A 23088-nucleotide genomic window follows, 5' to 3' on the forward strand; every position below is an offset into this window, starting at 1 on the left:
CCAAAATTGTTGATGCTGGCTTGGGCAGCCAGGGGGCGGGTTACGGGGGTTAACTATACAATTTTCTCTTCTTTTGAGTATGCTCAAAATTCCCCATAACAAATTTTTAAGAGGGGACCAGGACCAGTAGGAAAAAAAATGGCCAGTGAAAATTTCCCTCCAGTGAGAACAGCTGAGGACCTCCCGCACAGTGATACATAACACTCATTTCAAGCAGTTTCCCACGCCGTTCTGGTATTTCACAGCTGCCTCTAATACACTCCTTTGCCATTCATTGGACTTTTGGCTCCACCCTTGAGATTTCCATAAAATTCTTGTCAGCTTCACAAAGTTCTTAATGATTCTTCATCCAATTATACCCTTCAGTAAAATTCTAAGTACGCAACAAATTTAAACAACAAACTCAATCAGAGACGACTTCCTCGTGCCCATATTGAAACAGGCCTTTGTCTGGCCTTCCCCCATGGCACTGAGACACACATGCTTCGCTGAAGAGTTAGTGAAACAGTCTTAGTCACCCACAGGACTGTTTCAGTCTCCTCTATGTTCTCTCTACTCCCAAACATCAGCTAGCACACAGCTGGTTCCTTATTAACGTCTGCATAATTGAATTGAGGGATTTGGGCTAAATGACTTCTAAGTCCCTTCCAGTTCTGAAATTTTGTATATCCCATGACTCGAGGTTGGTCAACATACCTCTCAGTGTCACACAAGAAGGATCGAGTAAGTGAAGATATAAGTAGTCTTCCATCCAAAAAATCTAACTGGACAACACAGGAGTCGGCGGTCATTATTGTCTGAACAGGAAACATCACAAAGGCAGCAGCTGCCTAAAGGGACGTGACAAGGAAATAAAGCTTATCTATCATTACATACACACACAATCTCTACCTGTTAAATGAAGATAACTTGCATAGCAACATAAAATTTTTTAATGGACCAAAATTTAATGTGCCTGTCAGGATATCAAAATTTTACTCATTGAAAAGTTTTGTGAAATAATTTGGTACATAACTGCAGAAAAGAATTCTTAAGACTCTGTTTGGGATTACCTAAGAGGCTGGAATGAAAAAGATGAAGCAAGTTTTGGAATATGAGAGAACTTTTCACCTGTAGACAGTACTTCTCCCATTGGAAAAAGGACAAATTGCTGTTATAATTTGTGTAGGGTTCCAATTGTATTTTGAATCAAAAGTAGGTCAGGAATCAGTGATAACTCTGATGGGTCATCATGACGGAACCCGAAGAATATTCTTTTTTTTTTTTAAGATTTTATTTTTTTCCTTTTTCTCCCTAAAGCCCCCCAGTACATAGTTGCATATTCTTAGTTGTGGGTCCTTCTAGTTGTGGCATGTGGGATGCCACCTCAGCGTGGTTTGATGAGCAGTGTCATGTCCGCACCCAGGATTCAAACCGATGAAACACTGGACCACCTGCAGCAGAGCGTGCGAACTTAACCACTTGGCCACAGGGCCAGCCCCCCAAAGAATATTCTGATATGTTAACTAAAATAAAATAATTTAGAGGCTGGTCCGGTGGCTCAGCGGTTAAGCTCACGTGCTCTGCTTCGGCAGCCCAGGGGTAGCTGGTTCGGATCCCAGGTGCGGACCTACACACCGCTTGTCAAGCCATGCTGTGGCAGGCGTCCCACATATAAAGTAGAGGAAGATGGGCATGGACGTTAGCTCAGGGCCAGTCTTCCTCAGCAAAAAGAGGAGGATTGGCAGCAGATCTTAGCTCAGGGTTAATCTTCCTCCAAAAAAAAAAAGTAATTTAGCCAATGGTAGTTAGATCTCTTCTTTTCTGCCAGGATCCTACACGGAAACAAGCCAGTCAGAGACAAGTCCCCGCTGCTGATAGAATAAACAGCCTTGGTGAAGAGGGTCAGTGAGAAGCCGGTCTGCTCGTAGTAACAGACGAAGCCTTCCGTCAGGGTAACCCGAGACTCAACTCGCCTGCTCCAACAACTGTGGCAGGAAGCCTCATCCGCCCCGAGAGGAAACACACCTAGACTCATGAGTTTCTTCTACACAGGGACCAGAACAGGAGCCCGGGCAACTGGTGCTATTTCCATGTTTGCCATTTTATCCACATACCTAACAAACAGGCATCTTTTCTTTCTTTCTTAATAGTCTAGTACTAGAAATTGCTTTATTTAAGTGAGCCACACAGGTGAATTATGGAGTACTGTAAGAGACAAAGTGCAAATTACAGAAGTTAGCTCACAGAAGCCATTCTGCAACCGTAGCAAGCTAAACCAGGCCACCATATATACCATACACAACAAGTCCCCTCAAAATTATAGCCTGGACTCTCGATCGGTCCCCTAAAAAATACAGTAGATAAAATCATGTCCTTTAATTGAAATTCTCTAAGAGGACACCTTCTATCTCACCCACATACACAAAGACGAACTGCCTCTTACCTTTGCTTGTTTGGACGTGTTGAGTTTGATGGCAGAAACTTTCCCCATATGATCACCTACAAAAACTCTAAGAATAGCAGTATCCCAACAGAGAGCTGTAACTTTTCGGCCTTTGTGTTCTGAAGACATATAAATTCGTTCAGGCTTCCCACGGCGCTCTTGATTTAATTCCCAAACAACTACAAGGCCTTGACTGCAAGAATTGAGTCACAGAAGCAAATTTTTGGTAATGGTGGAAAACGTACAACTTAACTGCATCACAGTATCAACTACATTAAAGATATATGCAAACTCTTCTTCAGAAAAGAGGAAGTAGAAAGTCAAGGTATGAATTTCCTTGCTTCAGTCAACCAAACCAATGTAATAGGAGAATTTAGATGTTCTAAACCACCTCTGTTACCTTTCTCTTTTAAGGCCATTGAAATGTTATTGCCTCATATTAGCATTTTCCACAAACACTAGGGTGACCAACCATCCATCCTGGTTTGCTGGGGACTGAGAGGTTTCTCAGGATTTCCAGTGTTAAAACCGGGACAAGTCCTAGGCAAACCAGGATGGATGGTCACCCTAAATACACATAACTACATTTGTCAATTTAAAATGTATTGGGGAAAGATTAGATAGTTTTAAAAAAGTTTCTCACCTGGTAGCTACAGCAACATAATCATCATCATGTAAACAAAAGGCAACCTGAGAAATTGCACCTTCCTAGAGCACAAAAAGAAAAATATTAGGCAGCTTCTCAAAAATGGTAATTTTTTAATTTTTACATCTCAAGTTTTCCATTCTTGTTTTATTCCAAAGGATCATTTATAACGGAGAAATTCACATTTATGAAAGATAGTCCGAATGGTATATGACACGGCTACTGTGAGGAAGACTGGCCCTGAGCTAACATCTGTGCCAATCTTCCTCTATTTTATGTGGGATGCTGCCACAGTTGGCTTGATGAGCGGCACTAGGTCCACGCCCAGGATCTGAACCTGCAAACCCCAGGCTGCCAAAGCAGAGCGCACAAACTTACTCACTACACCACCGGAGGGCTACCGCTAATCTTACCCTGTGTGAAAGAAAAAGCCTGTGCTTCCAGCCGTCTTTCTGAATGAGATTGAGTCCTCCTCCTGAACTGCCCAAAGCCAACCATTTCCGGGACACAGCTATGCTCGTGCACTAAAAACAAGTAAACAGACAAGCATGAGATCATCAGGTAACTTAACCACATAAACTATCTGCTGGGATTAAATGCTGAGGATCTGTGTACCAGGTTCACCTCCTACCCCATTCCCTGTCCAGATAATGGCACTCATGCTTTCATTCTAGTATAGTGAAAAATACAGATAGAACATTTTGGTTTTAAATTTTTAACTGAACTCAAAATGGGTGAGTAGGCTCAACTGTATAAATGAATAATTTTCCCTTGGCAAAAGCCAATTATTAGACCATTCATATTTTGTGTAATTTGGCTAGGTCATTCCAATGCTGACCACAACAACGGAAGACCAAGCAAGTCTCCAGGGAATAAAGGAACCACTTTAATCATTTCTAATTTGTATAATTAGCACAAAACACTCAGCTTTTAGAGCAAGTGAGACTGCAAAGGACACAGATGCAGGTCACTGTACTATTCTATCTCCCCACACCCGCAGCCTACTGATTCCACTCCCTATGCACCAGAGAAACCAGTGTTCCCAATACTCTGGCAAAAATTGTTAGTTTACTGACAAACAGACATTCCCAACCCTCTTCAACATTGCTGCTTTCCACCACAGAAACTGGAAAATTTAAATATTCACTTACCCGGTTTTCTTGCCACTAGGGGGAGCCATGTGACTCAATCGCAGCTAATAAGACCAAGCCTGCTAGGGCTTCTTGGAAAGATTCACCTTCCCAGATAAAAGTCAGAGTCTGAAGAAAAGAAAGCCTTTGCCCTTGGCCCCCTCTTTCTTGCTGAAGATGCTAATGGAAACACCAAGACTGGAGCCAGGACATTTATCTTTCAACTGTGACTAAAAGCCAACATGGATGACGGGAGAACAGGAAAGAAGGGGAGCCTTGGTCCTGGGATATCACTGGGCCTCTACATTAAACCCAGAAACACTAACCTCCAAAGACGTTAAAAACATCTTTATTAACTCAGCCATTATTGGTAAGGTATTCTATGACTTGCAGCTAAAAAAATGACTAACTGATATTGACCCTCACAAATGTTACTCATATTAACTTTGTCTATTGCTTCCTATTCTCCCTTTGCCCGAGGCTAAAAAGATGCTTTGGGGTGGAGAAAAGCGTAATAATGAAATTATTTTGGAATTGGTTATGAGACTGTTCTTCACCATGGCATTCCTGAGTTTATCAAAAGAACTCAGGGTCTGAGGGAAGCACATACTTCTTTCCACAGAGCTAATAACTTTTGCTCTGTTCCCTAAAACAGAGGGTACACCAAACTTCCTGTTTTGGAATGAGTATAGTATAACTGCAGTGGTTCATATTGCTCAAAATGCAGTGGGGTGTACTCATTTATACTATTGTATTTTGAATCAAATACATTACTTTCTGAGAGAAGACTGCAATATTACTGAGAGGGAAAAAAATAAGTAATCAACATCATGGTTTCCAATGATGGGAAAGAATTCAAATGAGAGCTCAAAAAATAAATTAAAAAGGAGCTATGAACATGCTACTTCTATGTGAGGTATTACTAGCACAGGTAAAAAGACCCAAGATTCTACAAAACACAAGGAACTTGAGGGCAGGGGACACATGTAACAGCACACAAAAATATGAATATGAAAATGAAACTGACACAAGGATCAAGAAATTCACCTTTAGACGACTGGAGTCCAGCCTCAGCGCTGAAAGTAACGGATCCAGAGACTCAAACTCTGCGAGAACATGGCTGTAAGACTCGGGTATCACTGGCACAGAAGTCATTTAGCCAGAAAGTTGAAACCACATTGAGTGACAGGCTCAGTATTCCTGAATAAAACCTGCAAAAATATAATTTAAGAAGCTCACCACTCATTCAGCATGCATTGAACCAATACGTGGACAACACAGAGAAACATAAGAGCGGGACAAGAATCCCTACTCTGGAGGCGCTTAGCATCTAGGTAGAAAGAAAACACACATAGGTAGCATCATACGCAACCATCAGCGTGCTCTGACTCTAAAACTCCCAGGGAATCAAGTGCAGATTCTCAAGGCCCTCCATATGCTATCTCACTCTATTTATCTAACAATGTGAGTAGGTAGAATGGACACGGTAGTATCTAAGAGGAAGGCTGGTCAAGCTCCGCTATGGTAAAATAGCAAGTCCAGCTGCATTTCTTTGAGTTGTAAATCTTCCTCTGTCTTCAAGAGTCTCTCATTAAGGGGCAATCTTCCCTAAAGGCCTCACACTATAAACCCTTATCAGCAAATTCAATGGATATCAGTCAACAACTGAACAGTGCTTAATAGGAATAGGTTCTGGATCTCTTTCTCCAGCCTATCAAGGGCTCAATAAGCATCTGGTGAATGAATAAATGCACCCATTAAGTGAGGGAAAAGAAAGGTGCGGGGAATGAGAGCAGAGAGGACTGAGTTTCACTAAGAGACCTGGCAGGAATAAGCACACGAGATAGCCAGTGCCAAACACCCAGGGAGGACTTTGTAAACCAACACAAGAGCTCTTATCTGTCAACAACTCTCCAGGGTACATTTTTGTCAAATTGCACCAATTTCCAGAAAAAAAGAAAAGAAAATTCTACCCAATAATTTTAACTTTTCTCAGTCCTTTGTTATCTGCCAAATTAAGAGTAAAATACAAACACTACAGAAAAATTCAAACAACAATCATTTATACTTGTTTTTTAATCACTTATACTTCGTGGTTTTGTTTTCTTTTTTTTCCCAGAAATATATGTACTCATTCATTCATTTATTCTACAAATATGTGTCTAGCACCAACTATGTGCCAGGCATTGTTCGAAGTCCTGGAGATACAACAGAGAAAGAAACAAAGTCCTAACACTCACAGTGCAAACTTTCTAGGGGCAAAGCCCATAAGGCTTATGGTATTTTCTACTGCATACACAGAATAACATCTTATCGTCCACTAGTAAAACTGTTCTTGATACAGCTTGACCTCTGCAAGGACAACGGTGTTCTGAAAAAAAAAAAAAATCTTCAGTAGTTCTGTACTTAAAATATGTGAGAATTCCTAATCTAAGAAAAATCTCATTCTTTCCACTCATTCATTTTATTGGGTACCTAGTAAAATACGAGGCACAGCAGTGGAAAATAATTCCAGAAATCAGTAACTTTATAATCAAAAACAGAGAAAAAGACAAATCACACACACACACACCCGCCCCCCCCATAAGGGGAACATAAGCAAAGTGCTATGTTGGAACTCAGAGGACAGAGGGATCACACTGGGTTAAAGGGAACCCGAGAAAGGATCACACTGGGTTAAAGGGAACCCGAGAAAACGTCCTCTGGGAAGCAGCAGTGGAGCTGCGTAGGCTTCTATCAGAAGAAAGAGGGAAAGGGTGCAGGTAGGGCAGCAATAAGCAAAGATATAGAGGATATATTTGGGGAACACAAGTTTAGCCTGTTTGAAACACAAGATACAAGCAATGGAATAATGAAAAGATAAAGCTGGGATAGTAATTCGGGCGCAAGCTACAAAACACTCTGAATCTCAAATCAGGAACCTGAACAAATTTTAATCTGGTAGGCAACAGAAGGGCAGGGAAGGAGTTGGTGTTGGGAGATCACATAATTTCTGTGAAGCGCTGTGAGCAGACACTAGAAAACAAAGACTTGAGAAAGGGGTGGGTGGTGAGGAAGCAAGGTAAAGGCAAGGCCTTTCAATTACTCAAGAAACCTGGTGAGAAAGGAGAAAACCTCTCTTGACTTTGTGACCAGGGGATACTCAAACAGATCTGTAGGTAGTGGCTAAAAGAAAAGTCTTTAGAATGAAAGAGACTGAAGATCCAAGAAAAAGAAGATAAAACCACGGTACAAGATGCTAAAGAAGATAGAAAGGAATGACATCAAGGCCACAGTATCCATCTCTTCCACTTGAGATCTTAAAGCCAACTCTGAGGTGGACAGGCCTTTTGGCCTTGATCTCAGTGAAGAGAGGATGTCCTGGAAGTTATGATTTAACAGCATAAAAAACCTACTAAGTTCCAATTTTTCTAAAAAAGATTTAATGGAGATGAGAATGGAAAAGAAACAGTTTAAATAATGTCGGTTCTCAAGACAAGTTGCTGGGTGACAGTGTTAAGCCAACTACAAATTTAGACTTTTGAGCTTCTTGTCTCCCTGAAATGACTCCTTTCCCTCCAGATCTACTTATCCAAATCCACCCAGGCTTCTAGGCCCAGCTAAGTTTCACTCTCCCGAATTCTCATGGTGGAAAAAGACTGACAGGTAATTAATTCAGTGTGCATATCCAACTTACTCAGAAACTTGTTTTGTCCTAGATCCCGGAACATTTTCAGCAATGGAAAGGAAGCGCTCCCTCTCATGAAGCTGCCCATTCCTCTCCTCCACAGCAGCTCCCTGTTATAAGGTGCTTTTTAAATACTGGGCTGAAACCTGATCACTTAGAGCTCTTACTAATTATCCCTAAGTGTGGCTTCTACAGTTTAAAGGAATAAGTTTACTCCTTCCAAAACAACCGTTTAGAATTTGAAAAGTGTTATTAGTTCTAAAAATTTAACATTCCCAGTTCTTCAATCATTTTTGACATGACAATTTCCAAATCCCTCTGTTCTGGTCAACCTTCTCCACAGGTGCTTTAGTTGGCCTGAAAATGTGGTGCCTAGGAGGGAACATAATACTCCTTAAGTAGTTGGACAATACAGAATAGAGTAGGAACACTAACTTCCTTGATCTGGACACTAAGTTTCAGTATTATAACCTAAAATAGCAACACGTGTTTTTAAAGTAGCCATGTCACACTTTTGATTCAACAGAGAAAGCAGTCATCTAAAACCCAAAGAAATTTTCACATAAAATGAATATAACCTTCCTGGTAGTACCTAGAGATAGTAGAATTGAGCTCAAATGGAAAGCTGCTATTAATCTAATGTGACAATGGACATAAAAAGCACCTAGAAATTTAAAAGCTCTGTACAAACAAGAACAGTAGAATATTGATAATTGTTAAAATTAGGTTATGTGTACATTATGGTTCAGTATATCATCCTGTCTACTTCAGTCTATGTTTGAAATTTTCCATAACAAATTTTTTATGTACTTAAAAAAAAAGCTCTGTACAAATCTTCAATAGCTACTCTTCCTACATAATTTATGATCTCTTCCCTATTTCTTTTCCCAGCCTCATGTCCCACCTTACTCTCCTATTCTCCAACTATACGGAGCTACCACTCGTTGCTCTTCCATTCTTTAAACGTTCTGTGCCTCTATGGTTTAATATATGCTGTTTCTTGAAACTTCCTCCATCTAACAAAACTCCATCTGCCTGCAAAGCTGACTATAAATATTACTTGTGTCAATTCTATCACATCTCCTGCCTAGCAAAAAATACTAAGCAAAGAGAAAGTGGCCATAAATGTGTACCAAAGTCAATGAAACCACTTCTTGAGGTGCTGGCTTGCCCAAGGCCACAGGTCTCCTAGAGCTGAGACTGGAATCCACTTCTCCTAAGTCCAAATTGAAGTATCTTTCCTTGCCCCTCATTACTCGATGGTAACATAAACTAGTAGGATCAAGAAAAGGTTTTTCTCATCGCCTTAGTATTCACTTTACTAACAGTGTTTGATGCTTGCACATAAAATGCAAATCACAGCGTTCTCTTTTCCCCCACTAGATGCGTGGAAGGAAGAGGAGGCCAGAGAGAAGAAAGGAAGCAAAAATTAAAGATATTACGCGAAGGGGAAGTAGGAGATTTCCCTAACGGGATCCTTCTACCAAGAAGTAATAATCAGAGAACGACTCTCCATCTCAGAGAGAGAAATGGCGACTCACTCATTCATGCATTCATGCATTCAACATGCCTTGTACGCACCGCTAGAGACAGTCCCTGCCCACAAGAAGCTCCTTGCCCAGCGGAACTACTAACTTTTTAACAGCGGTCACTTTAATACTGTATTCAGATCTCTTGAAGGCAGAAGCCTCGGTAACCAAGTTTTCAAAGTCAGGCTCACAGAGCAGCAGCCCGTAGATCTCAGCCCCGCTCCAGCATCTCCAAGCCGGTAGCCCCCAATTTTCAGCGGCTGACACCCTCCCCAGCTGGGCTCGGGACACTCACCGCGCACTAAAAGCCGCAGTCCCGCTCCTCCCCTCCTGGCTTACGTCATCCAGGAGCGCCGGGGACGCAGGGACAACGCTATTAACGGTACTTCCTCATCACGTGACGGCTTACGCCCCTGCTCGCTCGTGGTCCCTCCCCCTCAGGCCGCCGTCGCAATTACGCTCTCTGCGGCCTGCTGTCAGCGGGCCGCTGCCGGCCGAAGACGCAGCGCCGGCCGGGACCGGAGGAGCTATAGGCCAAAGGGGTGAGCCAGCCAGGATCCCGGGCCCCTTCACCACTTGAAGCCGGCGAGAGGAAATGAAACAGGCGGGAAGCGGCGGGGGAGGGAGGGAACTAGCGGAAGGTGTCATGGCGGCCGCGCTCTGGAGTCACGTGCCCCGCCGGCCCGCCTTGGTACTTCCGGTCACGTGCCCTCAGAGTTCTCGCCGCCAGCGATGGAGGCGAGACCCCCCAGTAACAGAGGCGGTGGCGACGGCGGCGGCTGCTGGGTTTCAGCCTCTTCCCGGCAGCGTCTCTAGGAAGCGCAGCGGAACTCAACCCAACCCAGCCCAGTTCCTTACTCCCTGCCCAGGGCCGTTGCTCCCACCCGGTAAGTTTAGACCGAAGGATGGGGGTGGGTAGGTGGGTGAGGAGCTGACAGGCCCGGGGGCCGCAGGACGGCGCGGATTCTGCCCCTTTTTCCTGTGTTCCTGTTGCCGTCGCCACAACTCCCGAGCCGGGCGTCTTGGTAGCTCTTTATTCTTCTGAAGCCGGGAAGAGGCGACCCCTAATCTGCTTTCCTGTAGGAAGCGTACCCCTCCACTGAGAGCAGGGACTCGAAGCTTTCCCCAAAGCCAGGGTCAGCCTTTCTCATGAGAATGAAGGACGAGGAGGCCTCTCTCTGGCAGAGGAGCCCTTCCCGTTAGGAAGTGTGCTGTCTTTCAGTTTCTGTAAAAGGAAGGCTGTCACATTAGTGTCTGCACATCTTTTGCTTCACCTGTCAATCCTACTCCTCTTAAAACCTTGCTAACACGTGGGCCAGTCCACACCCCTCCTCTCTAGTCTTGGTTCATGTCAATTTGATCTTCTTAAAAATAAATCACCAATACATGAAAATATATAGTTATTTTATAAGTTCCCTAATGTTTTCGGAGGCTGTATTGACTAAGGTCTATCCCATTGGCTCTTAAACGCCCGTTTTAGGGTCTGTAAAATGGGGGCAAGGGGAAGAGAGAGAAAAACTTTTTGCCCATTAGAAGACCCAACTTGAAAAACATACAAAAACTAAGTGATTTGAAATATACCTTGCAGTGAGTATTGACTCCATAAGGGAGTGGAAGAGTTTCTCCTCATGAATTCTTACTGGGAATCCCAGTATATAAGGCAGCATGCTTTGGTGGGATTGAGTTTGGGAGGGCCAAGCCCCACTGGCTCAGCCTCCCCTCTTGGAACAGTGTGAAAACCACTGAACTGGGCTTTGGTAAATAAGCCAAAGTTGCCAACACTGAGATGGATTTTAAAAGTCAAAACTGGAACAAATGAGGTAGAGAGGTAACAACGGAAGGGAGGATAACCTCTGGTATCAGGTCTCTGGCTTACAGATGGCCTGGGCTCTGGAGAGAACTTTCTACCTTTTAGCAGACCTGAATCCGTCATTTCGGAGGGAATTTGGGGGCCTTTTCGGCTGTCCTCCCTCAGCCAACACATTAGCAATGCAGCAGACTCATAGGTTTGAGTCTCTCCTAGGTGCTGTTAAATACATATAGTAGTGCAGATGTAAAAAAAAAAAACAATGCACACAGCTGGAGGGGGGGGCTCTTTAAAAAGGCTAAGAAGATTGGTGCAGAGAGAGAGGAATCAGTTAAAAGTAATGAACCAAATGATCAGCTCCAGTCGTTTGTGACTGCTTCCTGTGTATACTGCCCTCAAGGCTTGGATCTTCTTCTCCCTGCTGTCTGCGTGCCCTGCTTTTCTGTGCTGCTAGTTCTTCCCCCGACCATCAGAACGTTGTCTACTGTACCTTGAGCTTTCCTAGGATTTTGACCACTGTTTCTATCTCAGGGATATTGCTGCTGGAGGTATCTTTGTGCCCTTTCTCCTTTTTTTTCTTTCCTGCCTTCAGTGTGGCAGTGCGAGGCAGCCATCTAATAATCCCTCATTTCCCCACTTTGGTTACCAGCTGGTTGCTCTTCTCTCGATTTGGGTATCGTACTCTTGTCAGCATGCGGTGTTTATCAGTGAACAGGAGCGCACATTTCCCTCTGTCTTGGTTTCTCTGTCGCATGTTCCTCCTTCTGCCTCTCCCTGCACTGCTGTAAAATGAGAACCTGCTGGGTCTTGAAATTGCTACATCAGTTATTCCTTTTAATATCTTATTTGTGTGTCTAACTATCCCTAAAACAGTACATTTTGGTCACTCTTTACATACTTCCAAGGTCTTATTCCCTGTAATGCTGAATTGTTAGAATTTTTTTGGATTGCCTCATGGCAAGCAGCATTCCAAATCTCCATTTTGTATGCTGGCAGATACAGCAACTCTCTGTCTAATACTCTCCTTTTAGAGGATGATAAGGAGTTTATATTTCACTTGTCGTATTTCTGCCCCATTGATCTCTGCATATTGGAAAAGGAGATGTAGGTAATGGAAACGCAGAGATGCAGTAATTTAAAGATTTTTTTCTGAAGAGTTTCAAATTCTTGTCCCTGTTTCCTTATGAGCCAGTTTATTGGAATCTGTGAGGAATGCCATTCTGATCTATGAGTGGAGAGCTGGAGTGCTTCCTGGAGTGCAGCCGAGGATGTATGTGCAAAGCTTTCATGTTGTGTCTTACCAAGATTATGACATATAAGATTATGACATATAAGATCTCTTTTAACAACAGAGATCGTAACTGGATGTTACAGATATTTATTGGGCTCTTCCTGTAGGCCAAAATATGCTGCTGGGTGCTGTATTGCAGTGAACAAATGCATGCGACCTCTGCCCTTTATGGAGCTTGCAGTCTGTTGGGCAAGACAGACATTAAAAGAATTACTTTAAAAATTAATTATAGTTATGATAAGTGCTGTGAAGAGAAATATAGGAGATCTTGCTTAGTAACTTTGAAACTTAGAGTAGACCAAAAAATGAGTAAAAGCTAGTTGATGGGAAGGGAGAAGAATGTGCAAAGGCTCAGAACAAGGCATGTACACTTAGCTTCAGGCAAATAAATACTTAGCTGTAAAAGAATTAATGCCTTTACAGAAGGATCTTGCTATTTAAAGAAGTCTTCTGGCAGATTCTTTCATAAAGTAAATAATCTTTTTAAATAAAGCTGGAGCTTCATCAAGCCAATTTGTTTAAATGTAACTACACCAATGTTTTCCATTAACAGGCTAGTCTGTCGCTCTTAGAGAGTTCTACTGGGAAGATTTTTTGCCACCCAAGGAGCCAGCTTTAAGAAAAATCTAGAAATCACAGAAGCCATTGTAGGATAGCCCCACTGATTCTGTTAAGCTTCCTAAAGCTGGTCCCTGTACAGGTAACAGAGGTACTACAGATGACCAGGGAAATTTGGCAAGCAAGTTAGCTGTAGGACAATTGACTAGTCATGCCCAATGTTCGACAACTTATCTCTGATTTATTTTTAAAGTTCCCCATAAATGCATTTTAATGTGAATGGTTTTACATGGTATACATGAGAGGCTGTTTTTCCCAATTGATCTAAAGTAGCTGACTCTAATAGTTCTGTCAATCTAATTTATTCTCCACCTTACAGTTTCTCTGTCTTCACTTATCTTTTCTTCCTTATCTTCCCATCTTAGAAAAGTTTTTCTATTCTTTTCCAAAGCTAACACTTGTTATTTGTGTGTGTAAGCCCAGTTAATTGGCGACTTGCTCTATCAGCTATCCTCACTGCTTTTCCTGCATATCTGGACATACTTAAAATTATCCTCTGATTATTTGCTTACCCCCCTCCACAAATCCTCCCCTCCCCTCTTTCTCAGATTTTAATTCATGTTTTCTAAAATGTGGTTTGTATGTATCCTTTTTCATAGTACAGACAGGTTTCTTATTTTAATAGTTATGTGTTTATTATAGTGAATATTAGAAAATTAATATTAAAGTATTTAATAGTTTCATAGATATTATAAAATTTCATTTATAAATTAAATTTTTAAAGCTAAAAAAAAAAGTATAAGTGATACACACATGTTACAGAAGTTGAAAATAACAGTTGTTTTAATTCTCATCCACACTGACACCCCTAACACCTTCTTGTGTTACCTTATAAACATATGGTTTGATAGGGAATAAACTCTTGGAAATACGTTTTTAACAACTGCTTTTCTCGTTACAAAATACATATTTGTTGTAGATAATCCAGAAAACAAAAAGAACATTCAAATCATCTGTAATCCTATCACCCGTAGATAACCCCTATTAAATTGGGTGTATATCCATCCAGTCATATGTATTTGCAAAACAGCATAGTGAAACTCAAGGTCAGACTGACCCAGATTCAAACCCACTTCTGCTACTTCCTTAATACTTTGGGAAAGCATCTTGAGTTCTCAGACCCAGTTTCCTTTATCTGCAGAATGGAGCTAATAATAGAACCTACCTCAGAATCGTTAACTGGGGGCTGAATGAAATAATGCCTGTAAAGAACCTAGCCCAGTGCCTGGCACAGATTATTAAGCATTCAGTAAATTTTAGATGGGTTTTTAAAAATGTAAGAATATGGAATCAAACTACATGCCCTTTTTTGCTTGTTTTGATCACCTAACAGTGTATCTTTTATGTTATTAAATAGTCTTTTAAAACAGTGGTTTTCAAGGCCGGCCTGTGGCCGAGTGGTTAAGTTCAAGCTCTCCGCTTCGGCACCCCAGGGTTTTGCTGGTTCCGATCCTGAGTTCAGACATGGCACTGTTCATCAAGCCACGCTGAGGCAGCATCCCACATGCCACAACTAGAAGGACCCACAGCCAGAAATAGTCAACTGTACCGGGGGGCTTTGGGGAGAAAAAGAAAAAGTAAAATCTTTAAAAGAAAAAAAAAAAACAGTGGTTTTCAACCTTTAAGCAGCAGTACCCCTCTAAAATCTTAGGAAGGCATCAAATAAGTAAATCAGTTAAAAGATGATATTATATTTTAAGAATTTTAACCCTTTATCATAATATGATGTATATATTATCAAAACAATAGAGGTCGTAAAACAACATAGGGAAATATTTTCAATGGCAAGTGGAAAACCAGATAACTTGGATGTACTTCATGATTACATTTGTAAGGTGGGTACAGATGAGATAAGCACAATTTAAAATTAAGGAAATTGATATTAGGTTTGTGGGTTTATGGGATTTTTTAAATCCCTTCTTGTTTTTGAGCTTTTTAGGCTCCATTCCAACATTTACAAATGCCCACATACTATTAGACTATCTCCACCTGCATGACTCAACAGCACCTCACACTTATCATGTCCAGAACTGAATTCCTGGTCTTCACTTGCAAACCTGTTTTTCTTTTTTTCTTCTTTTTTTTTTTTTTTGAGGAAGATTAACCCTGAGCTAACTGCTGCCAATCCTCCTCTTTTTGCTGAGGAAGACTGGCCCTGAGCTAACATTAGTGCCCATCTTCCTCTACTTTATACGTGGGATGCCTACCACAGCATGGCTTTTGCCACACGGTGCCATGTCTGCACCCAGGATCCAAACTGGTGAACCCCGGGCCACTGAGAAGCGGAACATTCAAACTTAACCGCTGCACTACTGGGCCGGCCCCTCAAACCTGTTTTTCTTTCCTATTTAATTCTATAAATGGCACCACTGTACTCACGTTAGTAAGGCTTAGAAGTGGGATGTGAGCAAGCTGCTGTGACACGTCCTTCAGCACTTACCATGTCTATTCATCCTGCTTCCTCAGTACTCATTGTCCCTTCTCCATTTTCACTACCACCAGCCTGGTTCAGACCCTTTCTGGTCCCTGTCTTCAGTCTCTCTCATATTGTCCCCAGATTAATTTCCTAAAGTACAAATCACTCCCTTATTCAAAAAGTCTTTAGAGGTTTCTGTTGTCTACCACATAGGGTGGTATTTTCTGCTATCTGCCTCCATTTTAACCATCCAACTTCGTATCCTACTGATCCCCATCATGAAGTTTATGCTACATCCTGAGCAGACTACTTACCATTCCTAGAGAGTCTCAAGCCGTTGCCCCAAACCATTCCTTTTGCCTGTAACGCCTGTTTCCCTTTTCTGTCAGAGTTCCTCATTCAGGAACAAATTCAAAACTAAGGTGATAAAAATAACAAACTACTGATAGATGTAACAATATGATGAGCTTCAAAAAACATGTTAAGTGAAAAGCCAGAGACAAAAGAATATATACTGCCTGATTCCATTTATATGAGTTCCTAGAACAGACAAAAACTATTCTGTGGTGATGGAAATCAGAAAATAGTTGCTGGAGGGTGGGAGGAAGAGATTGACTGGAAAGGGGCATGAGGGAATTTGGGGGTCGATGGAAATATTCTCTGTCTTGTTTTGGGTAATGGTACGTGGGTGTACACAATTGTCAAAATGCATCAAACAGAACACCTAAGACCTATGCATGTTGTTAGTTAATTATACTTGAACTTTTTTTAATTGCCCTAAAAAAAATCCATGACAAACCTTTGACAAAGGCTATTGTGTGAAGAAATTCCCTCTGAGTCCTAATTCAGAACATTTTTTTTCTCCCTTTTGGAATTTCACACAGTCTAATTTGTTTACACTAAAACACACACCCACTGGACTAGTAGCTCTTCAAAAGCAGAAATCACTATTGACAGTCATCTTTGGATAACACCTAGACTCCTTGGCTCGGTACAGTGAATAAATGTATTCACACTGACCCCTTTCCTTTCCATTCTTTGGGTGGAGTAACCTGTAAGGAGACCTATAAAAGGGAAGATCTGCCTACTCAAAATTCAGCTTCAGAGAAATTCAGATTTCACTGGTTTCTTTCTATAACTTATATTTTTTTATTTCTAAATCACTGAGTAAACAAGAAATCCTAGTTTTTTATTCCAGTGGTATTTTTCATTAATCCTAAGAAGTGATGGTTTAAGAATTAGTTTTTATTTTTCAGATATCTTTATACAAGAATTGCTGATTTCCATTATTTTTAATGCCTGACACTGTTCCTAATGCTTAGTTTCTTATTATGTTCAAAGAGAAATTCTCCTCTGGGGTCGGCCCCGTGGCTGAGTGGTTAAGTTGGCATGCTCCACTTTGGCGGCCCAGGGTTTCGCCGGTTTGGATCCTGTGCGCCGACTTGGTGCCGCTCATCAGGCCATGCTGAGGCGGCATCCCCCGTGCCACAGCTGGAAGGACCCACAACTAGATTATACAACTATGTACGGGGGGGCTTTGGGAGAAAAAGGAAAAGTAAAATCTTAAAAAAAAAGCAAAAGAAATTCTCCTCAACTATTTTGAATAAATAATGGCAGATCCAGTATTTCTTTGTTCCCATTTGTTTTAACATCCTGGAAGAATGTTTCAATAAAGCTTCACTTGTTTCCTCTGGGAAAATTTAATTCTTATGACCCCTAAGTATGCTAACTTCTCTGAAATTATACTTTATACCTAAAGAAGTAAATGTTTTAGGGGGCTGGCCCCGTGGCTGAGTGGTTAAGTCTGTGCGCTCCGCTGCAGGCGGCCCAGTGTTTCGTTGGTTCGAATCCTGGACACGGACATGGCACTGCTCATCAAACCACGCTGAGGCAGCGTCCCACATGCTACAACTAGAAGGACCCACAACGAAGAATATACAACTATGTACTGGGGGGCTTTGGGGAGAAAAAGGAAAAAATAAAATCTTAAAAAAAAAGAAAAAAAAGAAGTAAATGTTTTAAAAATATTTTTTAAATTGTTCTTTTGGCAATGAAGACTAAAGTCATAACTTCACCAGAAATGGCATATGTGTAGCATTTGTGTTACCATTTTCCCCATCCCAGCCCATGGCAGGCATCACCATCAATCAGGGCATCTTTCCTGTTGAGCCCAGACAGCCTCAGTGTCCTTTTCAGCCATATATTCCACACAGCTATGCTCAAGCTCTAGGATTTGGGTTGGGCATTTAAGATTCCCAGGATTGGGGACCAGTGGGGAGGAAGGTCCATGCTGTTTCCCAGGTATGGAGTTAGCCATATACAAATGAATCCTTGGCTAAAACATGGAGAGCAGTTGAAGACATTTGATTGTTAAAAGATGGGAAAAATAGCATCTGAAGTGTTAAGTATTAAATTCTCTCAGTTTTATTTTCAAGCACACAGGAAGAAACTTAGACCAGGAATCAGGAAACGTGGGTGTGGTTTCAGCTCAGAGTGGTTCTGTGAAGGTCACGCAAACCCTGTGGGTCTTAGTTGTTTCAGTGGAAACAAATTTGAACTTAAATATTCAATAGGGTGGTGTATAATTCTTAAGTTCTATAGTTTTAAATATAGATTAAAGACCACATATTTGTTGTCAGATCATGCGTTTGAGATTTACGAATATAACTGAGGAAAGTGAAAATATTCTGATTAGCATATGTGGAAATGGTTTTAAAACCGCCAAGTGTGTTAAACATGTGGACAAAGAGAACAGATTAGTGGCTACCAGGGGAAAGGGGGTTGGGGGGTGGGCACAAAGGGTGAAGGGTTGCACCTACAACACGACCGACAGACAGTAATGTACAACTGAAATTTCACAAGATTGTAACCTATCATTAACTCAATAAAAAATTTAAAAGAAAAAAAACCACCAAATGTTATAAACTGTAAGTGTTGTATAAATTCACACCTATAGTATGAGCAAAATAAAATTTGATTTTAAGGGAATAATGCCATATGATTTTATCTTCAATTTTGAGTGAAGGAAGAGACTTTTTTCCTCATTATTATTAGTTTAGGTTTTAGATTTGGAAGTGACTCTAGAAGTCAACAAATCTGACCCTGACTGGAATGTGAAATCTTTTTGTCTCTGTTAGCGCCTTGTACCCATCATGGCAACTTCATCTGAAGAAGTTCTGCTGGTTGTGAAGAAGGTGCGTCAGAAGAAGCAGGATGGAGCTCTGTACCTCATGGCAGAAAGAATTGCCTGGGCACCTGAAGGCAAAGACAGATTTACAATCAGCCATATGTATGCGGATATTAAATGTAGGTCTGATGTATGTCATTTTTTTAGTAATTGTGTCAGAAGATTGCTTATACAGTCTTTCTGGGTTTTATATTATAATGTCTGAAAAACCAACCATATAGAAATAATTACCAAGTGGAATCACTGAATATGTATTATTCTATAACCTACCTTTTCCACTTAATAATAGAGTGTATACAGCTTTACATGTGAAAATCTACCTCATGTAAAGATCTCCACATACCTTCTTTCAAGAGGTGCGTAGTACTCCACTGAATAGATGTACAATCATATATTTAACCAGTCCTCTGTTGAAGGACATTTAGGAAGTTTCCAGAATTTTGTTATTGCAAACTATGTTGCACATATATTTGTGCACTGATATCTTTATGAGGTTATGGATATGGGATACAGCCCTGCAGTAGATTTACTGGTTCAAATGGTTCATGCATTTAAAATATTGATAGATGATGCCAGATTGCCCTTGAATAAAATTATATCATTTAAGCAAGTTGTCTAATCTTTGCTTATGTGGCCATCATCTGTTGAGAAGATAGACTCAGTTTTATACTGAATGTAGATCAGAGTAATATAGAGCATAGTATTTTTATATCCATTTTCTTCTTAAGATTTTCAGGTATGAAGGCAAACATCAAAACCCCTTGTCTTTCCAAATTTGCACAGTTAACTTTGAGTTTATTACCCAAAGGGTGTGGTACTTTGTGGCTCAGTAATAATTAGGTTTGAAAGCACCAAGTGAATCCTGGGGTTTAGAACCTTTACTCTGAAAGGCATTTCTACAGTTCACCTAACTAAAGATTTTGGATAGAAGAGACCTCTGGGCAACAAGACCCATGACAAATTGTGGTGTCTTAACTGTAACCGTTCATATGGATTCATTTACTTTCCTAGATCTAAGATTCTTCTCCTAGATAAAATCCTGTATAGATGTCAAGGAACGGGACATCTTGAAAAATAGACAGCCCTCAGTTTGCAAGTACTGAATTTACAAATGTCCTTTGTGTATGAACAGTTGCCGTAAGGACTTACTTCTACTTTGCTGCGGGAAATACCAAAATCTTCATCTTTCTCTTCTGAAATAACTTAAAATCTTAATTTTCTAAAGGAAATACTGTTTAAAATTCGTCATAATTCAGTACTGCCTAAGCTATCTAGTCTTTTGTCCACTGTCCTGGTAAATATTACCTCCTATTAAAACTTTGCTTCTGTGGAAAAATGCCTCACCAAGTTCCTAATAATAGTCTTACAAACAGACGTTTGTACTACAATAGGCTCATAAATTAGGAAGTGCCTGTATTAGCATTTCTCTTAAACTAAACAGGAAGCTGGCCCTATAGCTTTGCAAAACTCACCCTGCTTGTGATACTCACAGCACACAGTAAAGAGTATGACTCTCTCTTATTTTTTGGCCATTCTCAGCTCCTGGGGAGGAGAGCACATCCAAATCTAGATCCGCACCAGATCAGCTTTCATTTTAAGTTGAATATTTGAAAGAATGCCCATTTCTGAAAGAACCATTGAAAGTTGTCAGTAATAAGTTACTAAGGTGAAAATCAGCAATTTAAGTTAATTAGTTAAAAAGCTTCAGAATTAGGTCTGTCAGAGGCAAGATATAGGATGCAGCAAGGATAAAGCAGTGATAGAAAAGATGCCTAGAAAGAAGTGATAGTTTTTTTGGAGGAATGGGGTAATGAAATAGGCAGGCTGACAATGTAAATTGCTTCGTATTGCTACTTTGGGCAATAAGATATTCCATCTAAACTATTGGTCTGGAAGCATCATCTTCATTGAAAAAGTTTTGTTTATTTAGGGTTAGGTTAGTTTGGGCTGAGAGCTCTAGGCGGCATGTTCACACTACCATGAGTCACACACTTAATGGGAGAAAGCCCCCCCACCGTCTGTTTCCCATATGAAGAAGACAAGCTCTACTGTTGCGATGAGGCCCACTCATTAAGAAAACAAGTTCTCCATTGTATAGGTATGTTTTGACCTTTCCAGCCTCAATTTATTATGAAAATCTTCAAAGTTACAGAAAAATTTAAAGAATGGTACCATGTATAATCTGTATAATGTATCCCACCGGAATACTACAGTTATTTTGCCATATTTGCTTTCTTTATGTGGGCCTACATTTTGACTGCTTATGATAGTATCACACCAAGAAAATTTTAATAATAATATCCAGACCATTGTTAACATTTCCCCAGTTGTCCCAATAGTGCCTGTTTGTTTTTTGGTGAGGAAGATTGGCCCTGAGCCAACATCCATTGCCAGTCTTCTTCTTTTTGTGTGAGGAAGGTTGTCCCTGAGCTAACATCCGTGCCATTCCTCCTCCATTTTGTATACGGGATGCCACCACAGCATGGCTTGATGAGCAGTGTATAGGTCCATGCCCAAGATGCAAACCTGCAAACCCTGGGCCGCCAAAATGAAGTGTTCCTACTTAACCACTATGCCACCAGGCAGGCCCCCCAGTAGCGTTTTTTATAGCTGTGATTTTTTTTTTTAATCAATATGCAATCTCGGTTCATGTATGTAGTTATGGTCTCCTAAGTCTCTTCTTTAAGAGTATAGGCTTGTAGAATATCACACATTCTGATAATGTCTGATTGTCTCCTCAAGGTTTTGTTTAATTTATCCCTGTATAGCTCTCTCTCTTATAAATTGAAAGTCAGGTCTACGGGCTTGATTATACCCAAGTTACATGTTTTCAGCAAGGACAACGCATAGGTGGTGGTGTCTACTTCCTATTCTATCACCTCAGAAAGCCCATAGTGTCAGGTTGTCCCGCTTTTAATGAGGCTAAATTTGATCACTTGGTTAAAGTGGTGACACCAGATCTCTCAAATGTAAAATTACCTATTTTCCATTGCAATTAGTGAATAAGCCACGGCTGTGTTTTGGAGTTTTTGAATCATGACACATCTGTTTTATTAATGATAATGTTGATTGGAGGCAGCTCTTCAGGGTAGATTCTGGGCTCCTAGTTTGCTGTCTAGAAAACTTTTAAGAGATCTGCCCCAGTTGAATGGAAACAAAAGCCTGTTAGTATCTGGAGGTGGAAGCCGTGGGTGAGAAGTGCCGCACAGAAAGAATACTGCAGAGAAAGCAGAGTGTTGGCAGTGGATTTGCTGAACCATGCTCTGGTTATATGGGATTATTTGAGAAGAGCGTATTTCTGCAAAAGCATCAAGAGTAGAACAGGGTAGCTAAAGCCCGGAGGAATCCTGAATTTTCTTGGGGGCAGAAGTAACCTATGGTATGGTACTTTCTACAGTGTGAGTGTCCTTATCTAATTAGCCTCATGCTTCTTTTTAGGCCAGAAAATCAGTCCAGAAGGAAAAGCTAAAATTCAGCTTCAGCTGGTCCTGCATGCAGGGGACACAACTAACTTCCATTTTTCCAATGAGAGCACAGCAGTGAAAGAGCGGGATGCGGTGAAGGACCTCCTTCAGCAGCTGCTGCCCAAATTCAAGAGGAAAGCAAATAAAGAACTGGAGGAGAAGAACAGGTGAAGGACGAAAAGAAAAGTTTTTAAGAGATACTAGGTTCTCTCCAGTCTCCCAGTAGAATAATAGCTTATTTCTCTCCCCTTCTGCTTCAGTAGTGTAAAACCATAAAATATGGGCTTAGTATCTTTCCTTCTGTGTTTGGTTCTCACCTTTAGCATCTTAAACTAGCTGTTTGGCTTTGGGCAAATGGGAATGTGTAAACTCAGAGGTTGAATTAACTGCCTCAAGCCTAACACTTGATTAGAACAGAACTGAGATTCGAAGATGCTAAGGTCCCTTCATTCCTTTTCCGGGTTCTGTCATGGGAAGATAAAGATACTAAACCATGAGAAGTGTATTTGTGAATAAGAAACCTGTAAAAAAGTTGAGAAAGCAAGTAAAGTAATGAGAATTTCTGATAAGCTGAATTATTCCATCACTGATACCTTTCAGGCCATCTGTGCTTATGGCTCCAAGTGCTTATCACCATGAAAATTAGTTGCTGGAAAATCTCAAGTGTACCTCCCCTCTTCACATTCACCTTCATGTGTGAAAGAGAATACAGTGCAGTACAAATACAAACACAGTGACTTTTGTATCACTGGGATACAGAGATGAATAGGACACAATCCCTGCCCTCAAAGAGTTCAGACTTGCCACTTCATGTGTTCCTCCAAAAATGTTCTTTTGCTTTTAATTACTAGCAGATGAACTTAATGATCTCTGCTGCTCAATCATCACAAAATGAAAGTTGTGTTCCC

The 23088-nt window shown here is 40.9% G+C and overlaps 2 protein-coding genes across 10 annotated transcripts in view; one reads left to right on the forward strand and one right to left on the reverse strand.

Annotated features, from left to right (window-relative positions):
* HPS5 (HPS5 biogenesis of lysosomal organelles complex 2 subunit 2) overlaps nucleotides 1-10048 on the reverse strand; it is a 36463-nt gene extending 26415 nt beyond the window's left edge. For 2 of the 9 annotated variants that reach the window (XM_023644166.2, XM_070272192.1), the window contains exons 1-7: nucleotides 9693-9834; nucleotides 6442-6572; nucleotides 5249-5412; nucleotides 3485-3595; nucleotides 3069-3133; nucleotides 2426-2618; nucleotides 697-830 (exon numbers count right to left, since the gene is read on the reverse strand). In XM_023644166.2, coding sequence (XP_023499934.2) covers nucleotides 697-830; nucleotides 2426-2618; nucleotides 3069-3133; nucleotides 3485-3595; nucleotides 5249-5356 — 611 coding nt within the window. In that variant the 5' untranslated portion in view covers nucleotides 5357-5412; nucleotides 6442-6572; nucleotides 9693-9834. 9 annotated transcript variants of the gene reach the window in all.
* Nucleotides 9795-23088, forward strand: part of GTF2H1 (general transcription factor IIH subunit 1) — a 34757-nt gene continuing 21463 nt past the window's right edge. Inside the window, exons 1-3 of the mRNA XM_001504962.7 lie at nucleotides 9795-10284; nucleotides 18667-18835; nucleotides 22155-22347. Of these exons, the coding sequence (XP_001505012.3) occupies nucleotides 18682-18835; nucleotides 22155-22347 (347 nt within the window). The 5' untranslated portion in view covers nucleotides 9795-10284; nucleotides 18667-18681. The remainder of the gene's footprint in view (nucleotides 10285-18666; nucleotides 18836-22154; nucleotides 22348-23088) is intronic.

This window comes from Equus caballus, chromosome 7 (assembly GCF_041296265.1).
Source record: "Equus caballus isolate H_3958 breed thoroughbred chromosome 7, TB-T2T, whole genome shotgun sequence".
Lineage (NCBI taxonomy): Eukaryota > Metazoa > Chordata > Mammalia > Perissodactyla > Equidae > Equus > Equus caballus.